Source organism: Accipiter gentilis, chromosome 22 (assembly GCF_929443795.1).
Source record: "Accipiter gentilis chromosome 22, bAccGen1.1, whole genome shotgun sequence".
Taxonomy (NCBI): domain Eukaryota; kingdom Metazoa; phylum Chordata; class Aves; order Accipitriformes; family Accipitridae; genus Astur; species Astur gentilis.
The window spans coordinates 7900916-7927725 of NC_064901.1; the positions used below are offsets into that span (position 1 = coordinate 7900916).

General features: G+C 35.4%; 1 protein-coding gene across 9 annotated transcripts in view; it reads left to right on the forward strand.

Annotated features, from left to right (window-relative positions):
• HEATR5A (HEAT repeat containing 5A) overlaps positions 1-26810 on the forward strand; it is a 68760-nt gene that overhangs the window by 26906 nt on the left and 15044 nt on the right. For 6 of the 9 annotated variants that reach the window (XM_049825328.1, XM_049825335.1, XM_049825327.1 and 3 more), the window contains 17 exons: positions 2042-2153; positions 3051-3203; positions 4532-4631; positions 5397-5506; positions 9728-9891; positions 10009-10184; positions 11574-11679; positions 12630-12820; positions 13276-13435; positions 14487-14676; positions 15232-15401; positions 18467-18493; positions 20348-20486; positions 21777-21959; positions 22822-23061; positions 23788-23969; positions 26651-26719. In XM_049825328.1, the coding sequence (XP_049681285.1) occupies positions 2042-2153; positions 3051-3203; positions 4532-4631; positions 5397-5506; positions 9728-9891; positions 10009-10184; positions 11574-11679; positions 12630-12820; positions 13276-13435; positions 14487-14676; positions 15232-15401; positions 18467-18493; positions 20348-20486; positions 21777-21959; positions 22822-23061; positions 23788-23969; positions 26651-26719 (2472 nt within the window). The remainder of the gene's footprint in view (positions 1-2041; positions 2154-3050; positions 3204-4531; positions 4632-5396; positions 5507-9727; positions 9892-10008; positions 10185-11573; positions 11680-12629; positions 12821-13275; positions 13436-14486; positions 14677-15231; positions 15402-18466; positions 18494-20347; positions 20487-21776; positions 21960-22821; positions 23062-23787; positions 23970-26650; positions 26720-26810) is intronic. The other 3 variants (XM_049825330.1, XM_049825332.1, XM_049825333.1) reach the window with 3 other exon arrangements.

Here is a 26810-nt window from a genome sequence, read left to right on the forward strand (position 1 = left end):
TGAAAGGAATGTACATTAGGAAAAATGTCCCTTGCAGTGATTCCAGCCCACCCTTTCCGTGTTGAGTACGAACAGTTCCACACCACTCCTTAGCAGACATTGCTAGCTACAGTTCTCAACATTCAAAGTCCCAACTGCTGATGAAAACAGTTTATAAATGTAAAAAAAAACCGAAAAAACCTTGTTTTTCTTAGCTTTTAAAAACTTTTCCTCCTGATTACTGAAAGACCACAGGGAGAGAACAAAATGAATATAATTTGCCCAGCTATATAGATAAGAAGTGCCATTCAAATACTATACACCTAAGCAGAGCTACAGTTTCTATTTAACAGAAACGTAATTCTTAACAAAGATTTATTTTAGAGGGATAGAATAGGATGAAGTAGGGCCAGGAGGAGGTATGGGAGGGCACGGAAAAGTGTGGGAGAAACACTGTATTCTGTGCTAAGCTGGCAGGGGGGAGAACAGAGGAGTTGACAAAAGCTCTTTTCCATTCTCTCCTAGGAACACTGCCAGATTCCAGACTAGCTCCTCTTCTGAGGAGCTGAAAGAGACCAATGTTAAATAGAGCGGTTTTGAAAAGGAAATCTCAAATGTAGACAGTAGTGACCTAGACAGAAGCTGTTTTATATTAATGCATTTTCCTTTGAGAAAGCAGTTAGAGTTGCAGGTGGAACCTATTCCAGAAAACAAAATAATTAGTAGGTTTGTATATATTTAGCATTCTGTACTAGTGCTTGTACTTCAGTTCAAAAAACATACTTCAAAAATAAGACATTTCTCCTAGCACTTAGAGAGAAAAATTGTCAGAGATCAGTAAATGAAATCCTTTCTAGGATGTTTGTTTTACAGGTAATTTAAGTAAACTAAGCTGTTAGTGATTTTTAGTAGTATAATTTAACAAGGGTACTGTTTTAATTTTAAAAACTCTATCAGGAATCTATAAAAATAAATTTCTTCATTTGCAACCACCTGATAGCATTATGGAATTGGGGAAACTAGTATTTTCAGACTGTTAATATTTCATGAAGTTTTGGAAGTGTACAAATTTCAAACTTTCATGAAGCAAACTTTCATGTGCAAACTTTCATGACATTTTATAAGTGTGCAAATAAATTTTAGAAGGATGTTGTCTATACTTTCCAAATAAATTACAGTGTGCAAAAAAATTATAGAAGGATGCTGTCTATACTGAGGCTTCTAATGGTATTATTGATAATGACACTTCTTACTTATATATAATTACTTATATATAATACTAACTTATAAGCAGTTTGTTTTGGTGACCAGACACAATGCAAGATGTAAGAAATACTTTTTGGCATATGTGAAACATAATTGAAGCAAAATCACTTGCAGAATACTTTTAGCATTTGTAGTCATACTGTGGTAGTTGATCATGGACACAGTATGTGTTCCTCCATGTAAATTCTAGGTAGCTTGTGCTTTGGTAACAAGCACAGATTGTCATCTTGCATTTAGCACATAATAGTAGGCGTGTGCGCTTATTGCAGAGAAGCTAAGATAGTATTAATCCTAACTATACCATTCTAACTTGTTTGTTTAGTCATACCATTTGTTGATTTGAAAACTGTGAGAGACAATGACAGACATTATTCTAAAACAGGGATGAAAAGATAGTTAACACCTCTTGCCACTTCTTCTGAGCTCCAATTCATAGGTCTCATGCTATCCTTTTTCTACATAGTGACATAAACAGAGTATCAAAACACTTCTATCCTTGCAATGCATATTCCTGTGAGAATTATGAGCTGCCATTTTACTGCTGATAAAAGAAAGGGGACAAAGCAGCAAACTAACTTACCTAGTACCCCACAGAACTGTTGAAGTCATCCCAGACTAGTACTGAAGTCAGTCATTGGAACTTCATGAGCCTGAGTTTATTGCTATAGTGTGAGAGGAAGATGGCATTCTCTTGGGGGATACTGAAATAGGATTAAGTATCAGAGCAAATAATATTGAAAAAACATTTGGTAGTTACTAAGATGCTGATGCTCTGTTTTTCTCTTTAACTTTGAAGGTAATCATGACAGTAGCAGAGGATTTGCTGTGTTCTGCTTCTCAAAACAGTCGCATTTCACTGCAGCGAACACAGGCTGGATGGCTTTTGATAGCTGCTCTCATGACACTAGGTAGTAGCTTTCTACAATTTTTCTTCAACTACATTAAACTGTTCTGTGTTCTGTCTCTGACTTTAGTTCTTTTGATGTTTCATTTAATTTACCACTGCAAAATAATTCTAAAAACCCTAATGTTAATTGGAATCTTTAGAAAAACTTTCTAAAATAAAAATGTCATTTCTTTCAAATTTGCTATTAGCTCATTGGGAGCAAAGTCTGAAAAACAGTGACTGGGTGGGACTGCTATTAATTAAATGTAGAAGATATAATTTCAAAGTCAATATAACCAAATGTCTTTGTGGTCATGAAGAATTACATTGCTATTTTTTAACATCTATCCCAGCACAAAATAAGCTAATAATTTGTATTTCCCTCTTGTCAGGCATTTGAAATCTTACAGAACTTTCTGATACTTATTAGTGGTCAGATTATTGACTGTGATTACTAAATTACTAATGAAGAGTGTATTTTATCTGTTTTGTTCATATTTTTTAAGGCACCTTTCATGTTTTCAGCTATTACTTCTTCTCAACGGCTCTCTTTTTTTCTTAGATTAGGGAAAACACACCTTGTGCATTAACGTATAAGAAATGTTTGCTTTTCTGCACATCACTATTGCTTATTACATCTCTTTTATGCTGGTGATCCGCAGGGTTTGTACTTAGTAAAACAGAGATTATAGTTGGCTTGGTGGCATACTAGTGTGTGTGTCGATGGGTATGTAGTTATGTATGAAAATGGAGTACCAAGATGCTGAACATTTGAGAAATTATATACAAGAAGGCTGGAAAGGTAGCATAAGGTTTTGTTCACAGCTGTAAAGATTTTGTGAACATAGAAAAAAGAACCAAAGAGAAAATTTAATTTTATTAATCCTTACATTGGCATGACAACTGTCAATGTTTACAGGTCCTGCAGTTGTCCAACACCATCTACCACGAATGCTGTTACTGTGGAAGTGCATCTTTCCATCATGCCCTAAAGACCTAGAAACAGAGAAGACACGAGGGGATTCATTTACCTGGCAAGTAACACTGGAAGGTCGTGCTGGTGCTCTCTGTGGTAAGCAGGATTTACAGTGTCTTTCTCTGCATATTGCTAGTTGGGCTGTTTGTTTATTTTTCCTTCTGAAAGAACAATGATACTTCATATTTATTTTTTTCACTGAATGGTGAAGGATGTATTCACTCCCCAATATATGTGCTTGTACATATATATTTACCTATGTGTATCTATCTATATATTCATGTGTTTCATTTTTGTAAAAACCAGACAAACAAAATCCCAAGAGGGTTTTTCCTCTTGTTCTTCTAATCAGTTGATTTCCAAACAGTAAGTGATATCAGGAAGGTTACTTCTCTCTTATTTAACCTACATATCACAGTAATGAATGAAGACCCAAACCAGGGTATGTTCTGTTGTTTACAGTCTATTATATTTGGTAAATAGCAGTTCTGTTTCCTAATAGGTAACTTACTGTAAGCAAAATAGAATTGGTGAGTCAGTCAAACACTTTGTGAGGGTGGGAAGACTTGGGTAAAAAATATAATAAGGAAGTTGCAGTTTTCAGCCAGTGGAGATTACTATGTATTTGGCTGCTCTCTGGTAGGTTGCAATTTTTCATCATGAAATATTGTGAATTTGGGTTTACAAGAGATGACTCCAGTGATCTTCAAATACTTAATGTGTTTCAGTATTCTAAAGTACTAAAGGGTCCTTTGCATTGCAGAAATGTGAACTCTAGTATAGTGATCACCCTTCTCTTTCACTATTAAAATCTATCCAAAGGTGTGGAAGTCAATAGTAATTTCATTTTAGAAGTAACCTAAGCAATTAACCTTTTTTTTTTTTCTTTTGGAAATGCATCTTTAATACTGTATATTCTCTAGGTGCTTTTTGAAAATTAAATTCAAGTTTAATTTTATGTAAATAAAGAAAAATACTTGTGTACATGTAAGTTGTTTCTTAAAGTACAGTAATTAAGCTAAATTTAAATAGAAAACTAGCAAAGTGAGCAGTAGGTCATCGAATCATCATCCTTCTCCCACTTTTTTCTTTTTTGTATTATTATCGTGGAATTATCATGAAGTTGAGTTATATCCCATAATTCATACCAAAAAGCAAAAAATGCTTGTGTTTATATATGCAATTAGAAGTCAGGATGTGAACTTCCAAGCTGAAACACCAAAACACTGCATCTGTAAATATGACTTTTTTCATTTGAGATTTTTATCAGTTTCCTAAATAATTGGTGAAAGTATTTTAAATTTTTTTGCATGCTTTCTTCTACTTGTAAATTATTAGTGAGGTAACAGTGTGATTACTTCACTAATGTGATTTTTTTTCTTCTAGATATCTCACACTAAGTTAAAATCCAATTCCTTTTCTAGCTATCAAAAGCTTTGTTTCCCACTGTGCTGGTCTTCTTACAGATGAAGTTGTTCAGAGACTTCTTCCTCCTCTTCCTAGTGCTGTTGATTTGTTGACACAGTAAGTGTGTGCATAAAACTGTTAAATTAGATTCTGATTTTGAAAAGCTACAGAGTAATCTTCTTGTATTTGATTTAGTGTGCTTTCTAAAGAACTTTCTTTTTGAGGTACAAAAATTAGAGTATAGAATTCAGCTGTATAGCTAAAGACCTTAGCTGGCATCATCATGTGTCTCACAGATTCCAGTATTGTGTAAAAGAGCTAGGGAAGAAGTTATTGCATGATTTTGTTAAGATAGTGTTTTTATTCTGCTTTTTTTAATCAAACATACACATTTGTGTTTACATGTGGTCATTTTTAATAAAATAAAAAACAAAATTCAAGAATACACTTGGATAAACAGTTTTAGATACGGGCATTTTTTATGCTTAGATTCAGAGCTAAGCTGGAAAGGGTCTAATAATTTTTAAACTTTTGCCTTCAGAATATGTAGTGATTTAAAGTATTTGGACTCTAAATATTAACTTACAGAGATATATCCAGAAAAAAGTTATTTATAATAAATATAGGTACAGTCAAAGGAAATAGAAAGCCTTGTTTATTTTTCTAGTATTAAATAAAAATAATGACTGGGAATGGAGAACAGACATTCTGTCAGAACATGTGAAATAAATTGTTTTGCTTACTATTGGTAATGCAAATCAAAACTGTACTTACAATATGTATAGATTTTCTAAGTATTCAGTAGAGTTGTACAAAAGAAACTGCAGTGTTGCATAATGCTTAAAGTCTTCAACATATCTGATGTGCTTTTTATATTTTAAGGCTTTCTTCAATATATAAATCATATGGAAATTCTTTAAAAACACCATCAACGGTTTACAGACATAAACTTTATGAATTACTTGCAGTATTGCCTCCAAAGACTTATGAAGGTATGTATTTCCTTACAAAGAGAAATCCATTAAAAATACCATGGGCTTATTTTTAGGATTTTATTCAACATATATTCAGCTAGCAAGAATTCATTCCACAATTTCTAATAAACAAATCTTATTCCCTGTGTCTAAATTTGATTAAATTGTAGTGAAGTCACTATGGTTTTGAAAAGACAGTGTTTATGATCCTCTTTTTCCCCTCTCCTGTTACAAATGCAGACTTTCGTCCTATTTTTAGTTGAAACTAGAAAACATTGCAATTTTAAACTATTTGAAGAATTTACTTTCTTTGCCTGTTTTACTTTCCATTGAATCCTAAATCCAAAAGGTGTAATCTTAGCATAAACCAATTGCATATAGTCCATTTAAAGAGTTTAATTTAATTGCTTCAAGTAGACTTACATATTACAGACATATTAATCTGATCCTGTGCAGATTGTGGATATAAAGGTTGTATTTAAAGAAAAGTTTCAACAAAATCTGGAGATAGACTTACTTTTCTGTAGCAGAACATAACTAGTGGTATTTAAAATCTAATCCTCTAGTCCAATAACTATGCACTGTAGTTAGGTCTAACAGTTTAACTAAAACAATAAATACCTTTGTTGTCTTTAAATTGTTTGCCACAGAGTACTGTATGGACTGAAATAAGGAACCAGAGTGGTTTTGACAGTTGTAAAGGGAAGTACAGGGTGTCTCATCAGGATGGAGAAAGTATGGGCCAGTCAGGCATTGGCTGTGTACTCTGTATCATGGAGGGAAGGAATCCTTACTCAAATAATCTGCTCCATCTAGTGGTAACTGCGAAGTGAATCTTCATAAGGAGAAATCCTTGACCTTTGCCTTAAAGCTGTTGTCACATTAGAAGTCTGTATATAACACTTGAAGCATAGTGTATAAGATTCATTTGTGACTTGGGCTTAAAATACTGAAAACCTCCATCCCTTAAAGCAAGTTATTTATTTTCTTTTATTACAGGGGTGATGTTTTATAGAATACAGATATTTGTGTACGGGTGGGTTTGGCAGTTTCTTGGTATGTTTGGGATTTTTGCATATAGTCTAACGTTATTGAAAAATTTACAGTGTGACCTGTAAAGCCTGACTTTTTTGAGAGAGCACCCTATGTGAGGATGCTGAATGCTAGAACCAATAAATAAAGAAAAAGTTTAAAAGGTTTGTTATAAATAAATGGTCGCCCTGCTGAAAGCTTTGTAAATAGCCTTAGAATCAAAACAGTAGTTTGACAGATGTAGTCTCAGAGTTGTGCATCTGTTTGTAATACAGCAGTATGAGACTGGGGAAAGACTGGAAATGCATATATTGCCAGAGCTTATTTTCAAGGTCTGTTATATATTTTAACATATAAGTATGCATAATTTAAAAATGCAAAAAAAGTCTTTATGGTAAAGCTTCAAACAAATACCGTTATTTCCATATTATTTCCAGTGACAGCTTCATGCAGTCGTGAAATTTTGAGGCTGTATATCTTTGCAAATACTGGGATTTTTTAAAAATAAATTATTTGGGAAAACAATATGATTGTGGAATCCAGGATGCTTTTTTCTATGTCTAATTTTAGTCATTATCACTAGGAAGAATATTAGGAGTACTCGTGTTGCACAACCTGGCACATTTTGCATGGCTCAGAGTGACACACTGAATGAGAAGCTTTCACCAGTTAATGATTTTATTTCCCTTCTTTTCATTGTCTTCGATCTGGGTAGTCACCCAGAGGCTAGAAACCTGCAAGTTGTTTCTTTCTAAGAAAATTGGTTATGGGGACATGTACCAGGAGTTGTAACTCAAGCTTTTAGTGTTTGCAAATAATGTACAAAGCTTGTTTTCTTTAGCACAAGAGGAACAAAACAAAATACCCAGCAAAAGAAACTGTTGAGAACAGATTCTTTATTCATATCGCCAAGCCTTTTTTTCAATTCAAACCTTTAGATTTCTGAGGCCTGAGATACTAGGACTTGTTTAGGCTCTTCTTGGTCCTTTCCTGCTCTCTCTGCCTCTCAGTGTTTCTCTTACTGCTTTCTGTCATCACTAAAAATCAGTATCTGCTGAAACAGCAGAATTTTATGAAGGCTTACTGTGAGTGTGCAGGAGTAGTAGCTGACTTTTAGCATTATTTCAGCAATGACAGGTATGAGAAGAATGTATTAGGTTAATCTGAACATTTAACATGTTTTAGTTGCTATCTTCTACCATATGTGAACAGTTAAGACTTTGCAATTTAGCTGATCCTAAGCATGAACTTGTTAAGCTGGGAAAAGCTGGTTCTGTTTCTAATATGATGATTCATATTTGTGATCATTTTCATGTGTCATTGGTTTTGGATTATAATGTGCTCATGTTTTTGAGGCTAAAACATTTATTTCCTGTGAGTTAATATAAAAACTTTGATTATTGTAATGTCCAGTTTGAGAATTCCACACAAATCATTTCAGTAGTTTGAATTTTGATTATTAGATTTGTTGATGTTTTCTGTAGTCTGAAATTAATGTGTTTTGTCATAAAACTCATTAGGGTTCTTTTCATTCTTCAGCTTTTTGTGCTTGTTATGTTCCACTGTCTAAACCATAAAATTGAATACAAGCATTCACTTCTCTTTCTTAATAGGATGAGATGAATAGCTAGAATGCTGCAACAGCATTCTGGCTCAAAATTTTGAACTGCTTTGCATTGATCTAATATTATTTGACATGTTAAGGATGGCTAAGTGTCTGGGACTAAAATAAATGTTAATTTGGTTAAAAATTGCTGAGTATCTCCATTCAATTTTATTTGAAAAGCTGTTTTCATAGAAAGGGGATTTTATTTTTTTGTGTGTGGTCTATAATAATTAATGTAAGAGCAGTTTCTAGTTGCTGTTTTTAATTACTGTGTTTTTTAAAAAGGCTCAATTTCTGTCCCTTTCACACACTATCTGTGCATTTTGGAATACATTTGACAGTGCTAACCTTTTGCATTTAGATTTGAGTTAAGCATTTTGGGAAAAATGACATACTTGCTAATTAGTCAGAGAGGCAGGCAAAGCAAGAGATGCCTGCAGGGGGGAGAGGCTGATGGGGACAGGATTTTGGGGGGGGTAGGGGAGAGGAAGTCAGCTTTCTCAGAATGGATTCAAGATTCAGGAAGGATAAAATATCTGGTTGCAGCTACCAGCTCCAACTACACAAATGGTTCTGCTTGTGCTCATGAGGTGCTGATAACTGTGTTGTCCCACTTTTTGGAACTTCCATGTGTTGAAAAATTATAAGCAACTTTAGTGCAAATAGGTAATCGTGTGATCATCTAACAACAAAACTGAATGCAAAGAACTGGATATGTGGAGTTAAGCCCCACTTAATGCTGGTATTTCCCAATTCATGAGGACTTGACTTTGCAATCTTAATGCTCTGGAGGTAAATTCTTATGTAATCTTTGCAAAAAGACCGTGTACGTTCTTTAAGATCAGTTCTGCAGTGTTTTTCAACACAACTTACTTATCAGATAAGCCAGACCTTTCTCATCATGCGTGGTTCAGCACTGGAAATGTTCTCTCACTGCAGGGGCTGTTTTAATAACCTAAAATAGTCTGACTTGGAACGCCTAATGTTGTTGTTTATGTATAATGTACAATCTTGTCTGAAATATTATGTACAAAAATATGTGAAAGTTTTAACTACCACTGTAAATTATCGTAATGTAACCTACAGTAAATTCCTCATGCTTTGCTTTTTGAGTGCAAACTTCTGAAATAGGGGAGTACGTCCTGCAGCTTTTGGTTATTTATCAGACTTATGGATGTTTTAAATTGCATCTGCTTGCCAAGTCCAAGTACTCCTGCGTGGTTATGTAATACATTCCACAGCATTAATTTTCAGGAAATAGGAGAAAATATGGCTGTGCTTGTAACTGCCTTTTTCCCTCTACTTTAATTGTAAATGTAACTACCTTACTGGATTAGCAGTTGTATGGCATTATGTCTTCTGTGAAGGTAAAGGTCTCTGTTTTTCTGCTTCTAGGTTGCTCTGTGTGCTTAGTTTGCTTATCTTAGGTAGTTCTTTTTTTGTTTCCCTTGTAGCAAGAATGTTCTCCAATTAACTATTTGAAGACTTAAGAAAAATGTTAGATGGATGTTGCTATTTCAGTATAAATGTATTGCTCCCAAAGTTGCTTGTGGAAAGTAATTAACTGAAAATTTTGAATTTTTTTTCCTTTTAATTTAAAGGAAGCTTCTGTGCTGTTCTAAAAGAGTTAGTGGCTGATTTGACTGTCCCAGATAGCCAGATCGATGCCTCGACATTCTTGCTTCCACCCCTTTGTCATGAGAATGATCTCCTTTTACTCGGTCCCTTACTGCAGGAGACTGACCACCGATTTATCGAAGAGCAGGTACTTTTTGATCTAGTATAATGGTGGTATTATATTTGCATACAGTTCTAGTTATTTGGGTCAGTGCTGGTTTTGACTTGGTCAGAAATATGGTTATCACTTTTTTTCTTCTTACAGCTCCTTTTAGGTAACAGCATAGCTGGCGGCAGCCTGGAATATGACCCTTACTCAATTTATGAGAAAGTTGCAAAAGGTGATTCAGTACCTAAACCACTACCTCCCATATTGTCTGTTATCAGTGCAGCAACTCGTCTTTTTGGAGTTATGTTTTCCCATGTAGCAGAATCTCACAGGTAAAGTAGTAATTGTAACTGTTGGGGAACTTTGGAAATGCTGAAAGATGATCATAGTGTTTGAGATTAAACACAGAAGAAAACAATTCTGAAAAAATAATGCATTGTATAAGTGGGTTCTGTAAACCATCTGACTAATATAATTCGGACTAACAAATTATTAGACTTTCTGTTTAAAGTTACTCACAATGAAAAGGCACATCCAGTAAGAGGTTACTGTAATTATAATAAATTCTGTTGACCAAGAAAAATTATGTTTTGCTTCAACAGTCAGATCAAAATAAAAGTTATTTTAAGAGATTTTACACAATTGTTATAGCACTTAATACATAATTACTAAATGCGTTAGAACCGAAGAGGGATAAAAGGGGTAGGAAGCTGCAGTAAAATTTAACTGTTATCCTGCCTCATTCTTTATAAAAAATGGATGGGAAGCAACAAGAGTGTGTTTGTGTGTGTGTATGTATCTTCCTACTGCATACATGGCATTTTGGTTTGTTTCACATTTATAAGCACACCAATTGCTGAGGCATGAAATTCCTCAAGATTTTTGCATGCTGTTGCTTATTCTGTGTGCTGCTGGTAATTTTCTTGAATGCAGCATTAGAGCAAATCAATTATTTTTAAATTAAACAGCTTTATATTTTCAAAGCCAACAGTAGTTAGAGCTCAGATCACAATCATTACAGGTGGTGATGGTTTTGTAATTGATGAGTGCTTAGTATACAAGTCCTGAGTCTTATTGTCTTCACTGTTTAGAATGCTCAGGATTTAGTGTAATGCCAAGGCAGCTGTTTGGATATGAGCATACCTGCCAATAAAATTACCACATGCCTTATAATATGTTCTTCTGGCTTGCATTTACTTCCTTATTCTGTCTTCACCTACAGCTTTTTTTTTTGTGCGTTTTTTTTTTCTATTTGTCTGGGCTTTTTGCCCCTACTGTCACCAGGTTGCTGGTTTGTTTTCTTCACCTGTTTCTCAAGACCTGAACTAACTGCTGCAGATAACTGCATTTTCCTTTTCTTTTTCTTTTCCCTCCTCCTTTCTCAATTGTAAGTCAAAATGCATCATTCCCATACACAGTTCCTTTTAATAACATTTGTCTAATATTACTTAGAGATAAGTGATTATCTGTGAATACATACATTATAAGGAAACAAAGGCAAAAAGTCCCTTATTACCTATTCTAATATGGAATACAAAATTTTTTTGTAGTAGACAGGGATGCCAGTTGAAGGAAAATGCTCAAGAGTTGAGGTAATAGGTTTGTTGCACCTCTGTTTCTAAAATATATAGGCTTTGTTTTGTGTTTTAAGATAAAATAAAAAAGCTTGATTTGTTTCCTTAATTTTTAATTCTGTGGTTTCTTCTCTGGTTTTGTTTAAGGCTCCAGGTGTTAGAACAGCTGTTGAATTCCATAAAGCAAACAAAAGGATCACGGCAACAAATAGTACAGCTAAATGTTGTGTCAGCCTTTTCTACTTCCTTAAAGGTAAATGTCCTTTGTTTCTCTCTCTCTCTGTTACCAAAACATGGCACCTGTTGGTTCAAATGTGTCTACACAGAAGTTCTTGTTTTGATTAACAGTCAAGCTGAAGATCACTCCTGTTTTCTGTGACAGTATATTGTTTTGTGATGTCACACTTTTCTTAAGTGCTGAAGAGTCACAGTTTAATTTTTCCCTTTTTTCAATGTTAAAGGGTTAGGGAAACCCATTCTAGTACACTGTACTATACTATCTTCTATACTAGTGTCATTCAAATAGGAGAGAGATGGAAAAATCTGTTTGTATCATTTCTGTCTTTATCACTGTCTCTTTCATTTTTCTTACTGTATAAATAAAAAAGTAACTGTTGGTAAAATAAAGTAATCTCATAACTATCTGCCATTTGTTGCTTTTCCCTAATGCTTTTTTTGTATTTTACTCTGTTCATGTACAGTTTTCATGCTTCCCTTCTTAGGCTTTCTTCAAACTAAGGCAAAATGTTTTCAGAATAGGCAAGACCTTTCATTTTACAGTATTTGTAAATTTGGGGCATATTTAATATGCAGTCCAGATAACTGCTGTAGCTTTTGCTTACACTCTTTTTTTGACCTGGGATTTTTCTTTATGTCATTGTTCTGTTTTCACTGGTTTTCTTTTTTATATTATTTCCTGAATTTTATACTAGTGTGTTGGTTTATTGGGTTCTACTGCAATCTATCCAGTATTTCTTAAAATCAGATGTTGATATGATAATGTTGTGCTATATGTACACCTACGTGGAGTTAGGCTTCTAACTCTCAAAAAACAGCAAATAAAAATAGAGAAATTCCTCAGATAAAAGGTGAAGAAAATCAAATTCCTTCTGGCAGTCTTGTAATTTTTGCATGACTGACAAAAAAGCACATTCTGATTACTACACTGTCTTGCTGTTTAATATATTTAATATCTGCTTTTAGCACTTGGCTAACTGCAAGGGAAGTTTAGGTCCAGAAGAAGTTAGAAGGTCTGCCCTGGCAGTAGTAATGGGTGCCTTGGAAAGCAATAATCCACTCCTAAGATGTGCTGCTGCAGAGTGTTTGGCCAGATTGGCACAGGTGGTTTCTGATAGTGCCTTCACTGCTGGATTAGCACAAGTCAGTTTTGACAAGTAAGTTCAAAAAAAGCGTGGTAAATTACTGGTTATGTTTATAAAAATGTTTGAGAAATCTACCTGGCCCCTATTATGATGATAATTTTGGAAAGCTGGTTTCCTTCATGAATTTGATGTCACTTCAGAAATTAATAGGAAAAAGCACTGCCTGACTTCTGCATGTATTTCTTAGTTTTGCTGATCTTTAAGAAGATTGTCTAAGTAAGCATGTAGACTTTCAAATAAATTAAATTGCCTGCTGTTGTAGCCACATCATTTAAGTATACCTACAATATTTTTGGTACTTCCTTCAGATAAGAGATGACAAGTGAACTTAGAATTTTGGCAATGTAACAGTGTCTAATAAAATATTTTCCTGATTGTATACTAGAAATTGCATTTGTAGTTGTGTTTATTACATAGTATCAGTCTTGATGATTACACTAACAGCTTTCTTTTCTTATAATTAATAGGCTAAAATCTGCTAGGGATGTGGTATCAAGAACAGGTCATTCTTTGGCTCTGGGATGTCTGTATAGATACTTAGGAGGAATAGGTTCTACTCAGCACCTGAATGCATGTGTTGGAATCCTTTATACTTTATCTCAGGACAGCACTTCTCCTGATGTGCAGGTACTTGTAACATTTTTAGATAAGTGACAAATTAACTGATTTATAATCTGGAGTATAAGTTTTTTCTTCTAAGAATAACATTTCACAACCTCTTAGGCATATCTCACAGGTGATGGCTGGAGCAGCAAAGGCAATGAAAACCATAGCCCCTGCTCAAAATCCACCTTCCAAGCAAGAACTATGATGAGATACAGGAGGTTCTTATTTAATCGTCATGAGGCTAAAATATGCTGGCTTCAAAAACAATATCTGATGTTTTAGGAATTGATTAATTTCACATTCACCTGTATCTTGACCTTGACTAGATAGTACCCAGGTTTTTTTGTTCACGGCAGTTTTTTTCTGTGCTACGATCTTTACCTCACAGCATTTTTTGTTGAAGGGTTATGTAGTAAATAATGGATTTGTAGCCTGAATGCTGTAGAAATTGGTCAATGTACTTCCTTGAATAAGGCAAGATGTTTTGAAGACTAATTCAAATTATTTCTCTGTGGCTAAAACTGTTATCTATCAGAATAGCTTTAAAAGACATTGAGTGTATTCCATATAATTGTCTAAATCTTAGTCAAAGAATTTTTTTAAGCTTTATCTACAATATATTCACACAGAGATTAACTGTATGTTGACATGAAACAGATGTGGCTATTGGTGCAAAGTAACTGAGACTAAAACAGCATGTTGTTTCAGCAACTGTCGTAGTATTTTTTCATAATTCTCTTGTTCTTCCACATGAAACTATAAGAAATTTTACAAAAAGTAGAATGTATTTAAGGAATATTTACTTTTTTTTTTTTAATTAACAATGACAAATTTAAAATGGTTCTTTCATTGCAGAATGTATAGTTGCTTGTAAAAATATTTAAAATGGCTTATTAAGCATCAGGTTCTTAAAGTTTCTTTCTATAACCTCTCTATTTGTCCCTTTGGAAACTAAAAGTGCAACTTTTATTACACTTAATTACTGAATTTCACTTGAACTATAGAATTTTAAAAAGATCTTATGTTTATTCTATCATATAGACACTATATGACTGCTTCTCTTATTTTACAGGCATGGGCATTACACTCGCTGGCACTTATAGTAGATTTAGCTGGCCCCTTGTACCATGTGCATGTGGAACCTACTTTATCTCTTGTTCTCATGTTGTTGTTGACCGTGCCTCCTGCTTACACTGAAGTTCACCAAAGCCTTGGACGCTGTTTAAATGCACTTATTACCACGCTGGGCCCTGAGTTGCAAGGTATGCAACATACAATAGTGTCAGCTTTGTTTGGTTTAGCAACAACATTGCTAAACTTTGAATGTGTAATTCAAATTTTATCAAAAAATAATTGCATGCTAAGTTTTTTCCTTGTTCTAAGACAATATTTCACAGGCCATGAGTTTGTGCAATCAAGATGACATGACTGCTAATTTTCCAAAAATAGTGTCTCTTTTTGACATCTTTTCCTTTGTTTGGAGAACACAAACTGGTTCCCTTGGGTTGAAAATCCTTACATCTGGCATGAAAACGGAAAGTATTCGTATTTCAAGAGTTAGGAGCCAGTCTATTTCTTGGTTATGATGCAGACATTTAAAATTTGCATCTAAATCAACTTTTAGATAGCTGGACACTGAAATTTCCAGAGAGCAATGTGACTGTTACTCATTGATATTGGAGTATAACACAGATAGAGAAAGTATCCTTCAAGAGGATGAAAATCACAGGTGGCTTGGAAAAAAGACAGGTTATCATGTTTTTGAAAAATAGAGTTGATGTTTTAAAAACAAAACCCCTTTTTTCTTCCAAATATAGGCAGCAGTACAACAGTTTCAGCCTTAAGAACTTCCTGCCTTCTTGGCTGTGCAGTGATGCAGGATAATCCTGACTGCCTTGTTCAGGCTCAAGCCATCTCTTGCCTTCAGCAGCTTCACATGTTTGCTCCTCGACATGTCAACTTGTCTAGCCTTGTAAGCTGCCTATGTGTGAGTATACGTTTACTAGTCTATATCCTTGTATTTTAAAACATTTTGTTCAGAAACACATAAAAAATGCAGATGCTTCTTTAACCAGAGAAACTGATCATTGTGTAGTGGTGAGGTATTTCATATCCTCCTACAGGTAAGTATTGTCTCTTTTTTCAGTTTTTTCCCCAGTTTCTGCTTCCCCTTTACAAGATGAGCACATTCTGTAGAAAACTTGGCCTTCTGAACTGCTTGCAAGTGCATTCTGCTGCTCTTATTAAGACCAGTTGTCTGGCAGGATATACCGTCCATTACAACTTGGTGCTGGATTTTTACCAGCTATTTTATGTTGGTCAGGTTTTTTCCTCTGCTGTTTTTTATGTCTCAGGTAAAGGATTGATTTTAAAAAAATTGTGTGTACTAATTACCAAGAATTGTTTTGTTTGGATTTGTTTTTTAATGATGGTGAAAAATTGTAGATTTCTCTATTTTGTAATTTCTGTAGCACTAATGCTTCAGTGTACTGATTTCTTGGCAGTCAATATAAAAATTTCTGACACATAAGTGATAGTCAAACTAAGTCTTTTTGAATGGCTGCTGTTCTGAAGCACTTAGCTCTATAAAAAAAAAGCAAAAATAATCTTCTGGTAGTTATTAGCCTTGGTGGGTTTTCAGGGGCTAGCTAGGGGGGGTGTGTGTGTTTTTGTTTTGGTTGTTTTGTTGTTTTTTTTAAATAAGACCATCTAGTCTCCCTGTAAATCAGAGAGAAAAAATCACAGACAATAAAGTATGGTGGTTTTTTTTTAATCTCTCTTGTTTATCTTAACACAGTTCTTATTCACATCTTCCCCTGGGTAGCACTTGTATATCGTTAGTAACCATATATTGATTTTGTATAAAGTTTAGATTCCTTCTATTTTTCTTTATTCAGTTTGACTAGAAACATGATTGTGGGAGCCAGGAAAAATTGAAGGAGAAGGTCTTTCAGCCTCACATTAGGTTAGGCATAGATACAGTAGTTGCAGAAGAACTGGAACTCATCTGAAGTGTTCTTTCTTTTAACATATACCAGCTATGATTTTCTCTTCTCTGGGTAAAACACAGTGTTTCTTGCATTGACAAAATCACAACAAATCATATAAGTCACTCTTGTGCTCAGAGGATGTATTAGCATTTGGGAACATATGTCAAGTCCACGTACAGTCTGCTTCTGTGTACAGTATGATCTCTCTAACTAATAGCAAGTACCTGCTAATAAAGAGGATGTCGTGATAAAATTGTCTATATGATATTACTGATTTTTATTGTTTCTACAAATAGTCTCAAAGTACTTCATACAGTACTTTAAGAAGCAGCATGGTTCATGGCTCGAGTGTGTGTGTTCGTGCATCTGTATGCATGTGCGTGTTCACCTCTATCCCAGAAACAATTGTGAGCTTCATGGGGGAGGAATCCACCAAAGTCAGTGGCCTTACATGGATGAACTTTTCTCATTCTCATGGACTTGTTACAGAACTATGGCCAATATTGCTGATACTGACAATTCAGTAAACGTTAATAGTCTCTCAAGAGTGTCATAAACAAAGAAGGTTTGAGTGTGTGCTTTGCAGGTCTGTGAGAAGATCATTGCACAAGCAGACTTCTGCATTTGCAAAACTCACCATCCATCCATGTAGTTTCCACCCACTAAATCACCATCTCACTAGGAAAGCAGAATAAACTATTGAACTGGACCTGAAATCTGCTCTTGACTCTGTTGTTGGCTTGCAAGGTGATCCTCAGCAAGTCATTCTACATGAGTTTAAATTTCTGCAAGTAGAGAACAAGGTGTGACTGTCCTCCTTTGCAATGCTTTTTGAAGTCTTAAGGGGAAGGAGAGTATAAAAGCTTGGCACTAGATACTGTGGATATTCAACACTGCATTCTTTATTTAAGGCAGAAAAACAGGAGAGGCAAAGAATCTGTGGTCAGATAAGTGTTCTTTTTCCCTTCTGTCCATAGAAACATGAATTCTCACTCACAAAATCTTGAAAACAAATGTGCAAATAATTTTTTATTATTATTATTTTTAGTTACATTTGAACTAGCTCCTCTCTCCACCCTTTTTTCCTAAGGTTTCTGGAAAATTTCTGTGTCTTCAAACTTGCCTTTTTAAAATGAAAGGACATCCTCTTCCCCCTCTCCTTCCCCCTCTCCTTCCCCCTCTCCTTCCCCCTCTCCTTCCCCCTCTCCTTCCCCCTCTCCTTCCCCCTCTCCTTCCCCCCCTTCTTTTCTTTTCTTGTCTCTTTTTTCTTTTTTTTCCTTTACAAATGTAGCATAAGGCATACCAACACAACAGCTGCAAGCTACGTCCTCCACCTGTCTTCCCACCCTCTAGAGCATGAGATGGTTCAGGTGCCCAAAGTATTTAGACCATCCAGTTTGTGACTATGCTAGCACTAACAAAACATGACTCAGGCAATGGATACACAGCTTCACTGGCTTGCCTTTTTTTCCTTTTTTTTTTTAAAAAAAAAAAAAATTCTGTACATGTATGTGTCATTATCTAGCTTCTCTTCTTCAGCTTCTGAAAGTATTCCTTGTTTGTCAATAGGATCTTTTTTTCATGGGGCTTTGCATCTAACAGTAATGCTTATCCTGTCAGTTAAATTCTTGGCTCCAGCGGAATAGAAATCATATGCTTTTAATCATGTCTAACATTAGCTCTAAAGCTAACCTAGGTGAGCACAGACTTCTAAAGAGCTTATGTGTGTAAGCTTATGATGTAAACACCAGTTTTCAGCTGCAAGACATTAAAGGTATTTTGAAACACGATAAGTATACAATGTCAATAACTATGCTATGCTGTTGTCTTGGTACTGTTTAAGTCTAATTTTAGGGGCAGCTGGCTTGCAATTTAAGTGAGTTCAATATTAAATATAATATAAATGAACTAAGCAAATTAGGGTTTTGGTATGTTTGAGATAAGAATCTGAATTTTAATAAATGCTGAATTTACGTGTAACAGTCTCCATGTGTGGTTGGTATCACTGTGATATCTATATTTTGGTTTTGTCATGACTGGTTTGTCATTTGTTTTTGTGCAGGAAATCTTGTTGGATAATTCTGTGTTGGTAGGTCCCTGTGCCTTGTTAATCCTAAACTTTTGCAGTTTGCAGTGGTGGTTTTTATTTATCTTTTATCTTTTCCTTTTAACCATTTTAATGTAATTTCTTTTAGCATGTCAAGTGACATTTGATTGTCATCCTAACCAGACCCTTCCTAACTTTTTGCAGATGGGAGACATACATTTCATTTATGTGCTTAGTGAGGCATAATTTTGTTTTTAACGTGTTAAGCACAGAAAGGGAACTGTTTGTTCATTTAAGTTTGTATGTGATGCTTGCATTTTGTGTCTGTTATTTAGTTCTGTCCCCTGCTTAGAATGTGAGAGAATGAGAGAGATGAAAAATGTACATCTTGCATTATTCAGTGGCCTGAATTGGATCCTCTGTTTTCTTTCCCTATTAAAAATGAGCACGGAATTTATGCATGTCCAACTTGAATTAGAACATGTAGTCTGCTTGCATAAATGTTGCATTAAAAGCCTCACTTGTTTTTAAGTTTCAATTAAAGTATCTTGCAGACATACTTATTGAATCAGGTTTCTTTTCTTTTAGAAGAATTATGCAGAGTGTATCTTTGTGTGTATTAAATATGTAATTCTGAGTAGATTCATGTGCATGCACAGAAATTCAGAACACAAAGCTTAGTTTTGTTAATGTAACAAAGCTGAAATTCTCTACCACTTACTCTCTTTTGTCCTTAAATTGTTCTTTTTAACTGTATGTTAACTAATATATATTAGTCATTTTGACTAACATATGTTGACCTGTTGCTGACAAATGAGGAGCATGACCTTACCGCAAGGTTTCTGCAGCAGACACTCAGCTCTGTCTATTTTAAGGCTGGTGGCAGCTAAGGGTACACAATTGCTTAGTTGCAGAGAATGACTTTTTTGATAATAACCTAAACTTAATTTAAAAGAAGCTGCATAAATATTTGTGCAGCCATCTTGCCTGGCCACCCAGCTCGTTCACTGTATCTTTGGAATCCAGAATTCAGAATGTTCTTAAAATTGAAAGCAAGCAAATAAAAATCAGAAAGCTCCACTCTAACAAAAAAAACCTTGAGGCTATACTTGGGTTTTTTAAGTATTTTTCCTTGTTCCTGTAATAATTAATCAGTTATCATGTATTTTTCAGTACAAAAAGCAAACACTGTCCTGGTGGCGTTAAAATATGGTGATGCTCTAAACTTTTTTGCTAGAAACTGCTCAGGAGAGCTGACTTGTCTCAGTGTGATACATTCACCAGTAACTCTCACCCCTCCTCTCACGTTCTCTAAAATGTAATTTAATGTAAACTGAGTATATAGTATTTTTTGCGATGAAATTGCAGCAGTGTTCTCTTTGCTCTTTATTATGAACTTTTCATGCATGGAGTTCAGATTTACTAAAGCCTGATTGACTGTCTTAGCCTTGGTTACACTGGCATTTCTCTAGTTACGTGTGAGGATGATTTGAGTAATTTTCTCTTGCACTGAGTTTTCAAGCCCATTATATATACCCTGTAGTCAAAGCATAAAGTTAATTGTTCATTGAGACCGCAATTCAGCTGTCATTGAAGTTAATGGGGGTCTTTCTACTGATATTGGTGGTAGTTGGATCCAGCCCCAAACCAGTCTTATAAGTTACCTTTGGAGAGAAAATGTTAAAAGTACTAATATGTTAAAATTGATTACAGGAGTTGCAAAAGCTTGGGGGGAGGCGGGGCGGTCGGGGAAGCTGAGCAAAAAAAGCATCAATTACATGCTTACTGACGTAACAGATTTGTCATAACTGCAATTGTTCAGAAAATACTGGCCTTAATGAGGCATTGCTATAAAGGTTTGTTAGCCATCTAACTGTTTCTTCTTGCATGTTTCAGGTGAATCTTTGTAGCTCATACTTATTATTGAGACGTGCAGTGGTAGCTTGCTTACGTCAACTTGTGCAAAGAGAAGCTGCCGAGGTATCAGAATATGCTGTTGCGTTAGTTAAAGAGAGCAGAGAAGATTTTACTCCAGGTAAGGTATTGAAGTTTTGAGCTTGACACACTGATAGTGAATTTTAAACACACTCTGCTATGGGTATGAAAACTTTGCTACATTCTTGAAATCTTTAACTCAAAATAGTTTTTCTGCTTCAGTTCTCTATATTGTACCAAATTATAGAAGCATCCAAACCATTTCTTAGTGATAAAATGAAGATGCTATTGCTTTTCATATACTGTAGATAGTAAGGGTCACTAAATGAGAAAATGCAAGTGGAGTTCTAGAGAAACCTAAGCCTATCTAGCCAGTAGCTGTTGTAGTAACTGCTTCATACTCCTGCATTTTACATGCATATTCATAATTTTATTTTCCTGCATAAATCTCTTCTTAAATTAAAAATCTGTCACTGAGGGAAGGTGTGTAAAACCTGTTGAAGAAACTTTCTGTTGACCTCTTTGGAGAACTGGTTAAGTAATGATCAGCTGGGGTCCCTAGAATTTTTAACATCTTAAGGTTTGGGGTTTTTGCTAAAAGGCCTGAGAATGATCACTAGTTCATCCTCATGTGCCTTCCTGTGAGGGAATGGTGGTAATAAATGATTTCACTTTGGATTTCATTTCAAGCTCATTTGGAAATTTTCAGAAAAGATAGGCTATAGCCATTTTGTAAAACTCCTGATTTTTAAAATTGGTGATACTGAGCAAATAAAAATTGGTCATATTAATTTAACAAATTATTTCCATGTGTCTGGTTTTGAGCTATGTTGGAGAATAATTTTAACTTCCCTTTCAAGTTAAAACATTGTTTTAGAATTACCTTATGACTCAGTGTAAAAAATCAGGTGGCCAAAGATAATTTTTTTCAGTAGCTCAGATGCTATGGTGATGGTAATGCCATGAAATTCAGAGTAGGATTCTTTTTTTTCCCTGGGCTAACTTTCTTTCTGTTGTTAGTATGTTTCTGTAAAAGTTCAAAGTTTGTTTTGTATTGAGATGATTTAGATATGGTATTAAAGCAATTAATACTATTATTTCAAAAGTATTTCGGAGCTAGATACTTGTGAAATTCAGAGTAGGATTCTTTTTTTTTCCCTGGGCTAACTTTCTTTCTGTTGTTAGTATGTTTCTGTAAAAGTTCAAAGTTTGTTTTGTATTGAGATGATTTAGATATGGTATTAAAGCAGTTAATACTATTATTTCAGAAATATTTCAGAGCTAGATACTTGTTCACAAGACGCCCTGTGTGCAGCCTTCATTGGGCTTTCTGTGGTCATTACTGCCGTTTTGTGATGTACAGCATTCAGCTCACAGACTTTGTTCTTAGCAGATGTTAACATCAGAGAAATAGGCCTGGAGGGGGCATTGCTGGGCTTGCTGGACAAAGAATTGGATCAAAGATTGTGCCAAGATATCAAAGAGACTCTGACTCATATGCTTACTTCAATGGCAGTTGAAAAGCTCTCTTTTTGGCTGAAGCTTTGTAAAGATGTTCTTGCTGCCTCAGCTGGTAAGTCCTAATACTCTGTAGTTGAGAACACAATGAAAATAAGGCCTGCAGCAGTACAGTATGTCACTAAGGGAAAGTATTCTTGTTTCTTGAATGTTTGACATTTTGAAGTGTATCATCATCCTTCATATTGAAACATTAGACCCTTTAACTTGGTTCTTTCAGAAAAAATATGGCTTTCTCCCTTCTGATTGCTTTTTACCTATTGAACAAGTTTTGGTAAACATTTTAGTATGTCTTGCCTGTTCATATTCTGGTTGATTTATAGTCCTAATGTTAACTTATTTCCATATCAGAAATGGAAATACAGAATGAATATATTTGAGTTTGTGGGTCCTGTGCAATTACCTATGTGAAAAATATTCAAGACCCTCTCTTCTATTAATAATAGGAATCATGCAGACCTACTATATGATAATGAAACTCCTGAGCAGATATAATTAATCACTGTGCTGAATACTGGGGTGGGGGTGGATTCTTTTCTTTTACCTGCAGTGAAGGAGGAAAACTTCTTGGATTTAGATGTTTTGATTTCGAAAGGTACTAGCTTCTAATGTGTTATGCTTATTTTAAATTTTTTTTTTTTTTCTTTCACTTCTTTCACTGCCATTCTTTATTTACGTTTGTGGTATTGATCTTGTCTTTCATCAGGTAATACCAACCAAATGCAGACAGTTTTGTTACATTTTATTTTTAATTCTAGCATTTACTTTAAGACACCAAGGTTGAAGGGAGTCATGGTGAGTTGGAGGTTAGAGATGACTTTGAAGAGATTTCCTTATGAGTCCTCCTGTAGTTTTCAGTTACAGTAAGAAAGAATATTACATTTCTTCTTTTCCCCCCTCCCGTGTCCTAAATACAGATTTCAATACAGTAGCTTCAGTAGATACCACTCAAGAAGAGGAAACTGCCAAAGTGGATGATGGATCTGTATTAACGTCTGACAGCGATGAGAGGTTCCATCCTTTCAGTAACCCACGATGGTCTACCAGAGTTTTTGCTGCAGAGTGTGTTTGTAAAATTATAAGCCAGTGCGAAAATGCAGGCAGTGCACATTTTGACATAACTTTGGCTCAGGAAAGAAAACAACGTGATTCAAGAGGTATGCGTTACACACTGAAAGAATTTCACAGAATGCAAAGTATGCTTAAAATAAATGTTAGCTGTTTGCATCTCAGTGAAATTCATCATAAATTTGTTGATTGTAATAGTTGAAACCTTTAATTACTCTGATTAGAAGCCTATATTTATTAAGGTTCAGAGCAATTTTTATTTGCGAAAATATTGGCATGTCACCGCAGTATTTACACTCACTTTCCTGGTTATAGTACCATGGCATATATATAAATAGCAAGCCATTGTTTCTGCGTAAGCATTGGCAATCAGAATTGATAGGTGGCATCAGCCTACAAGGTCACAGATTGGTATCTCGGAGCATGACTAAAAAACTCTACTTTTTTTCTTTCCATAATTTGCATAATCACCAGCAGAAACACAGTCCCAATTTTCAGTACCTCTCTATGTTTATCTGGAGGTGTTTTCCTCAAAACTCTTTTTTAGAAAGTCTGCCTTATACATATTTATGCTTTATTCTAAGTACTTTTTTTTCCACATTCAAATGGAAAGGAGCCTAGATCAGCTAACATAAGATGTCCAGGTATAAGATCATTGTATGTGTAAGCTGCCTTAAGTGAATCCTTGATATGTGGTAAGGTAAAATGTAACATATACATTTTGAAAATGTTGGGAGCGGTCTTATAAAATGTATTATGTCTAAATCTAAATTTACTAAAACAATTTTCTTTTTTAATTTCTGTTTTCTCTTCAGATGACTTTTTGGTATTGCATTTAGCTGACTTGATCCGTATGGCTTTTATGGCTGCCACAGATCACAGTGATCAACTTCGTCTTTCTGGGCTTCAAACATTGCTAATTGTTGTTCGGAAGTTTGCAGCTGTTCCAGAACCGGAGTTTCCAGGTCATGTAATTCTGGAGCAGTATCAAGCCAATGTAAGCACCTTGCTAATAACTTAGAAAAGTTTATAGTTATAGTTAATCACCAAAAGAAATTTGCTTTTTGTAGTGCATATGAGTCGCATCCCAAAGTTGGAGCAACTCAGGTTCATGGATTTCCTTTGTCAGCATTAAGGTGAAATGAACCAGGGGAGTTCAAACAACAATCAACATTTATTCAACCTAGCTAACCTTGTCCAAGTACAAGTGAACTTATCAATTTGAACCTTGGATCATGTCATTAAGCTGCTGTTTCAAAAGAGAAGGGAGTTGTAGAAAAAGAAGCAGAAAAAGGAACATGAAGCTGTGTCAGAAGGAGAGCCCTCCCATTGAGTCATGAGGTTCAGAGCAGACCCCCTTGCTTTTTGGACTCCTTCTCGAAGAGGAGCCTAGGGGCAGCTGGATCCACTGCTAGTCTCAGACTTGGTCAACAGTTTATGTTTAAAAGGATGAGGTGTAGGGACTGTGGAAAAGAGAGAAGAAAAAGAGGGAAAGACAGAGAAAGAAAGAAAGAAAGAGAGAAGAAAAGGGTTTAACCAGTCCTGGGTCCAGCGTTGGTCCAGCCAGTGTAGAGATCCAGTTCTGGAGGGCGCGCACTGAGAACTGGTTCTCCCTTCTTTTATAGTGTGTTAGTGGGTGGTCTCGACATGCGCAGTTCACATTCCCAGGGTTCTCTGGAATCAGTCAGTGAGCTTGGGGGGGTGTCACTGGGGAGTTGCCTCTCTTTCCCTGCTGGCATGACCGCTTAAGATAGAAGCACAGTCCCATCCTCCATGGGGCCCCCTCCTCCAGGCACATATGCTGCGCTCCTTCTCCTGGTCACTTAAGATAAGGAATTGTAGCTTTGAAGAAACGCGGTCCCACCCTCCATGGGGCCCTCTCCTCTGGCCACATTGTCCTGTTCACACAACTCCAGCGTTTTTACAGAGGCCGTCTTCTCCACAAAAGTTCTTTAACGAATGTTTGAGACATTGACTGTAATTTGTCAGACTGTCACAGCATGCTAGAGTTGGGTTTCAGTTAGTTTGTTGCTGGAACTATTATTAATTTATTTGAACTTAACTTCCTTAGAAAGCATCTTTTCAGTTGGCATATAATGTTTTAGCCCCAAAGTTTTTCAAGTTTCACCATTTTTCCCTCTTCCCTATTTGAATACAGCAAAAAGAAAATAGAACATTGGGAGATTTTTTGGAAAGTGTTGGTTTCAGAGTGTGGCATTATTGCAAGAAACATTAGGAACAACTATCATTTAAAAGTCTGCTTAGAAGTAAGTAGCCTTTGCACACCAGAGATCACACTAGGTGATCTTGGTCAATAAATAAGCTAGAGGAGGTAAAAGTGTGGATGGTACTCACAAGGTCTATTTCAGTTAAGTCTTGGTTGAGACTTAGAGAAAAGATGTCCTGATCATTTTGCATTCCAGACTGCACTTGTGTTACCTATGACAGGCAGCTGTGTAAAGCCTCATCTGGCTCCCATTCTTCAATTTCTGTCAGGCATTGAATAAGTCAGATCACTTTCTTCCATAGAAATGGAGAGATCATGATACTGAAGACATCCCAACCCACTTTGATCTTGCTTTTGCAATTAGAGTTCTTTCTACTGGCACTTCTTTGTGGAAAGAAGAGTTGCCTTGATCTAGTCTGAAACTACCAAGGAAAAAAGAATACACCATCTGTCCTTGCTGTCCAAAACTATCAAGCAGGTCACAAGTAGAGCTAATAATTCTCCTTTTAACCTTCACTAGCCACAAAGTCTTTCTGCTAATACTATGCATAGATCTTCTCACCAATGGTTTCATAGAAGTTGGAGATGTGAAGCAGTTAAATATCTAGTCTTTTTCTTGTCAGTTTTTTTTACATAACAATAACCGGACATAGATGGATATAGATTTTCCAGACTTAAGTAATGGTTTCCTGAAATCTTTTTCAGAAGTTCCTTAAATGAAGTCTGACCCCTTAAAGGGGGTCTTAAGAAACTGTCATTAATTGTCATTAAAGTCAACTTATTTTACAAACTTGTATTTGTAAGTACTTTTACTAAACTTTGTACTTTCATCCCAAAGAGCATCAGACTTAAGTCTGAGTTTTCAGATATCAGCTAAAACAGCAATGGAAGTTTTCATTAGCCTTTAGTGAAATGGTTTTCAACAGTGAGAGTAGGTAAAATCTCTGCAACCTGGTAAGTATATGTTTGTGTGTTCTTTATTAGGTGAATGGAGTTTATGCTGTCCCCTTCTTTCACTTTGCAAAGTTGACCAACTTCAGCTGTTTGTTTCCTTAAATCTGTATTCTTTCTGAGTAAGGAAATGTCACTCATTTGGTGTCTGGCAAGACTTTCACGGTTTGGAACATTGTTTTTTCTTTTGAGGGCCACTCATCAATTTAAGAGTTCAGGAAGGAAGAGGTTTCTGTTTCAGTTTTAGACTGTGCAAAAAATAGAATCAACTTTGAAGACCCCCTCTTAGAGAGAACCATGTCTTCAGTGTAAGCAAAACAAAACAATAAAAGTATGACTGCAGCTGTCCCCCTGCTCTTTAACCTCACTGAAATGGTCTGTGGAAAAATGAAAAGGAAACTATGCTTTATAAAGGAAAACTACCACAAAGCCTGCTTATGAAAAGTAATTATTTACTTAATTGTTCACTATGTATTAAATGTTGTATAACTTCTCTTTAGGTTGGAGCAGCACTTAGGCCTGCCTTTGCTCCCGAAACTCCTCCTGATGTTACAGCAAAAGCATGTCAGGCAAGTGTTGAAAGTCAGAAGTCTTAGGTAATAGACCCTCTGAAATTTTCTTTTTGCTTGATACATCACACAAGAAAAAGGAAATAAATCA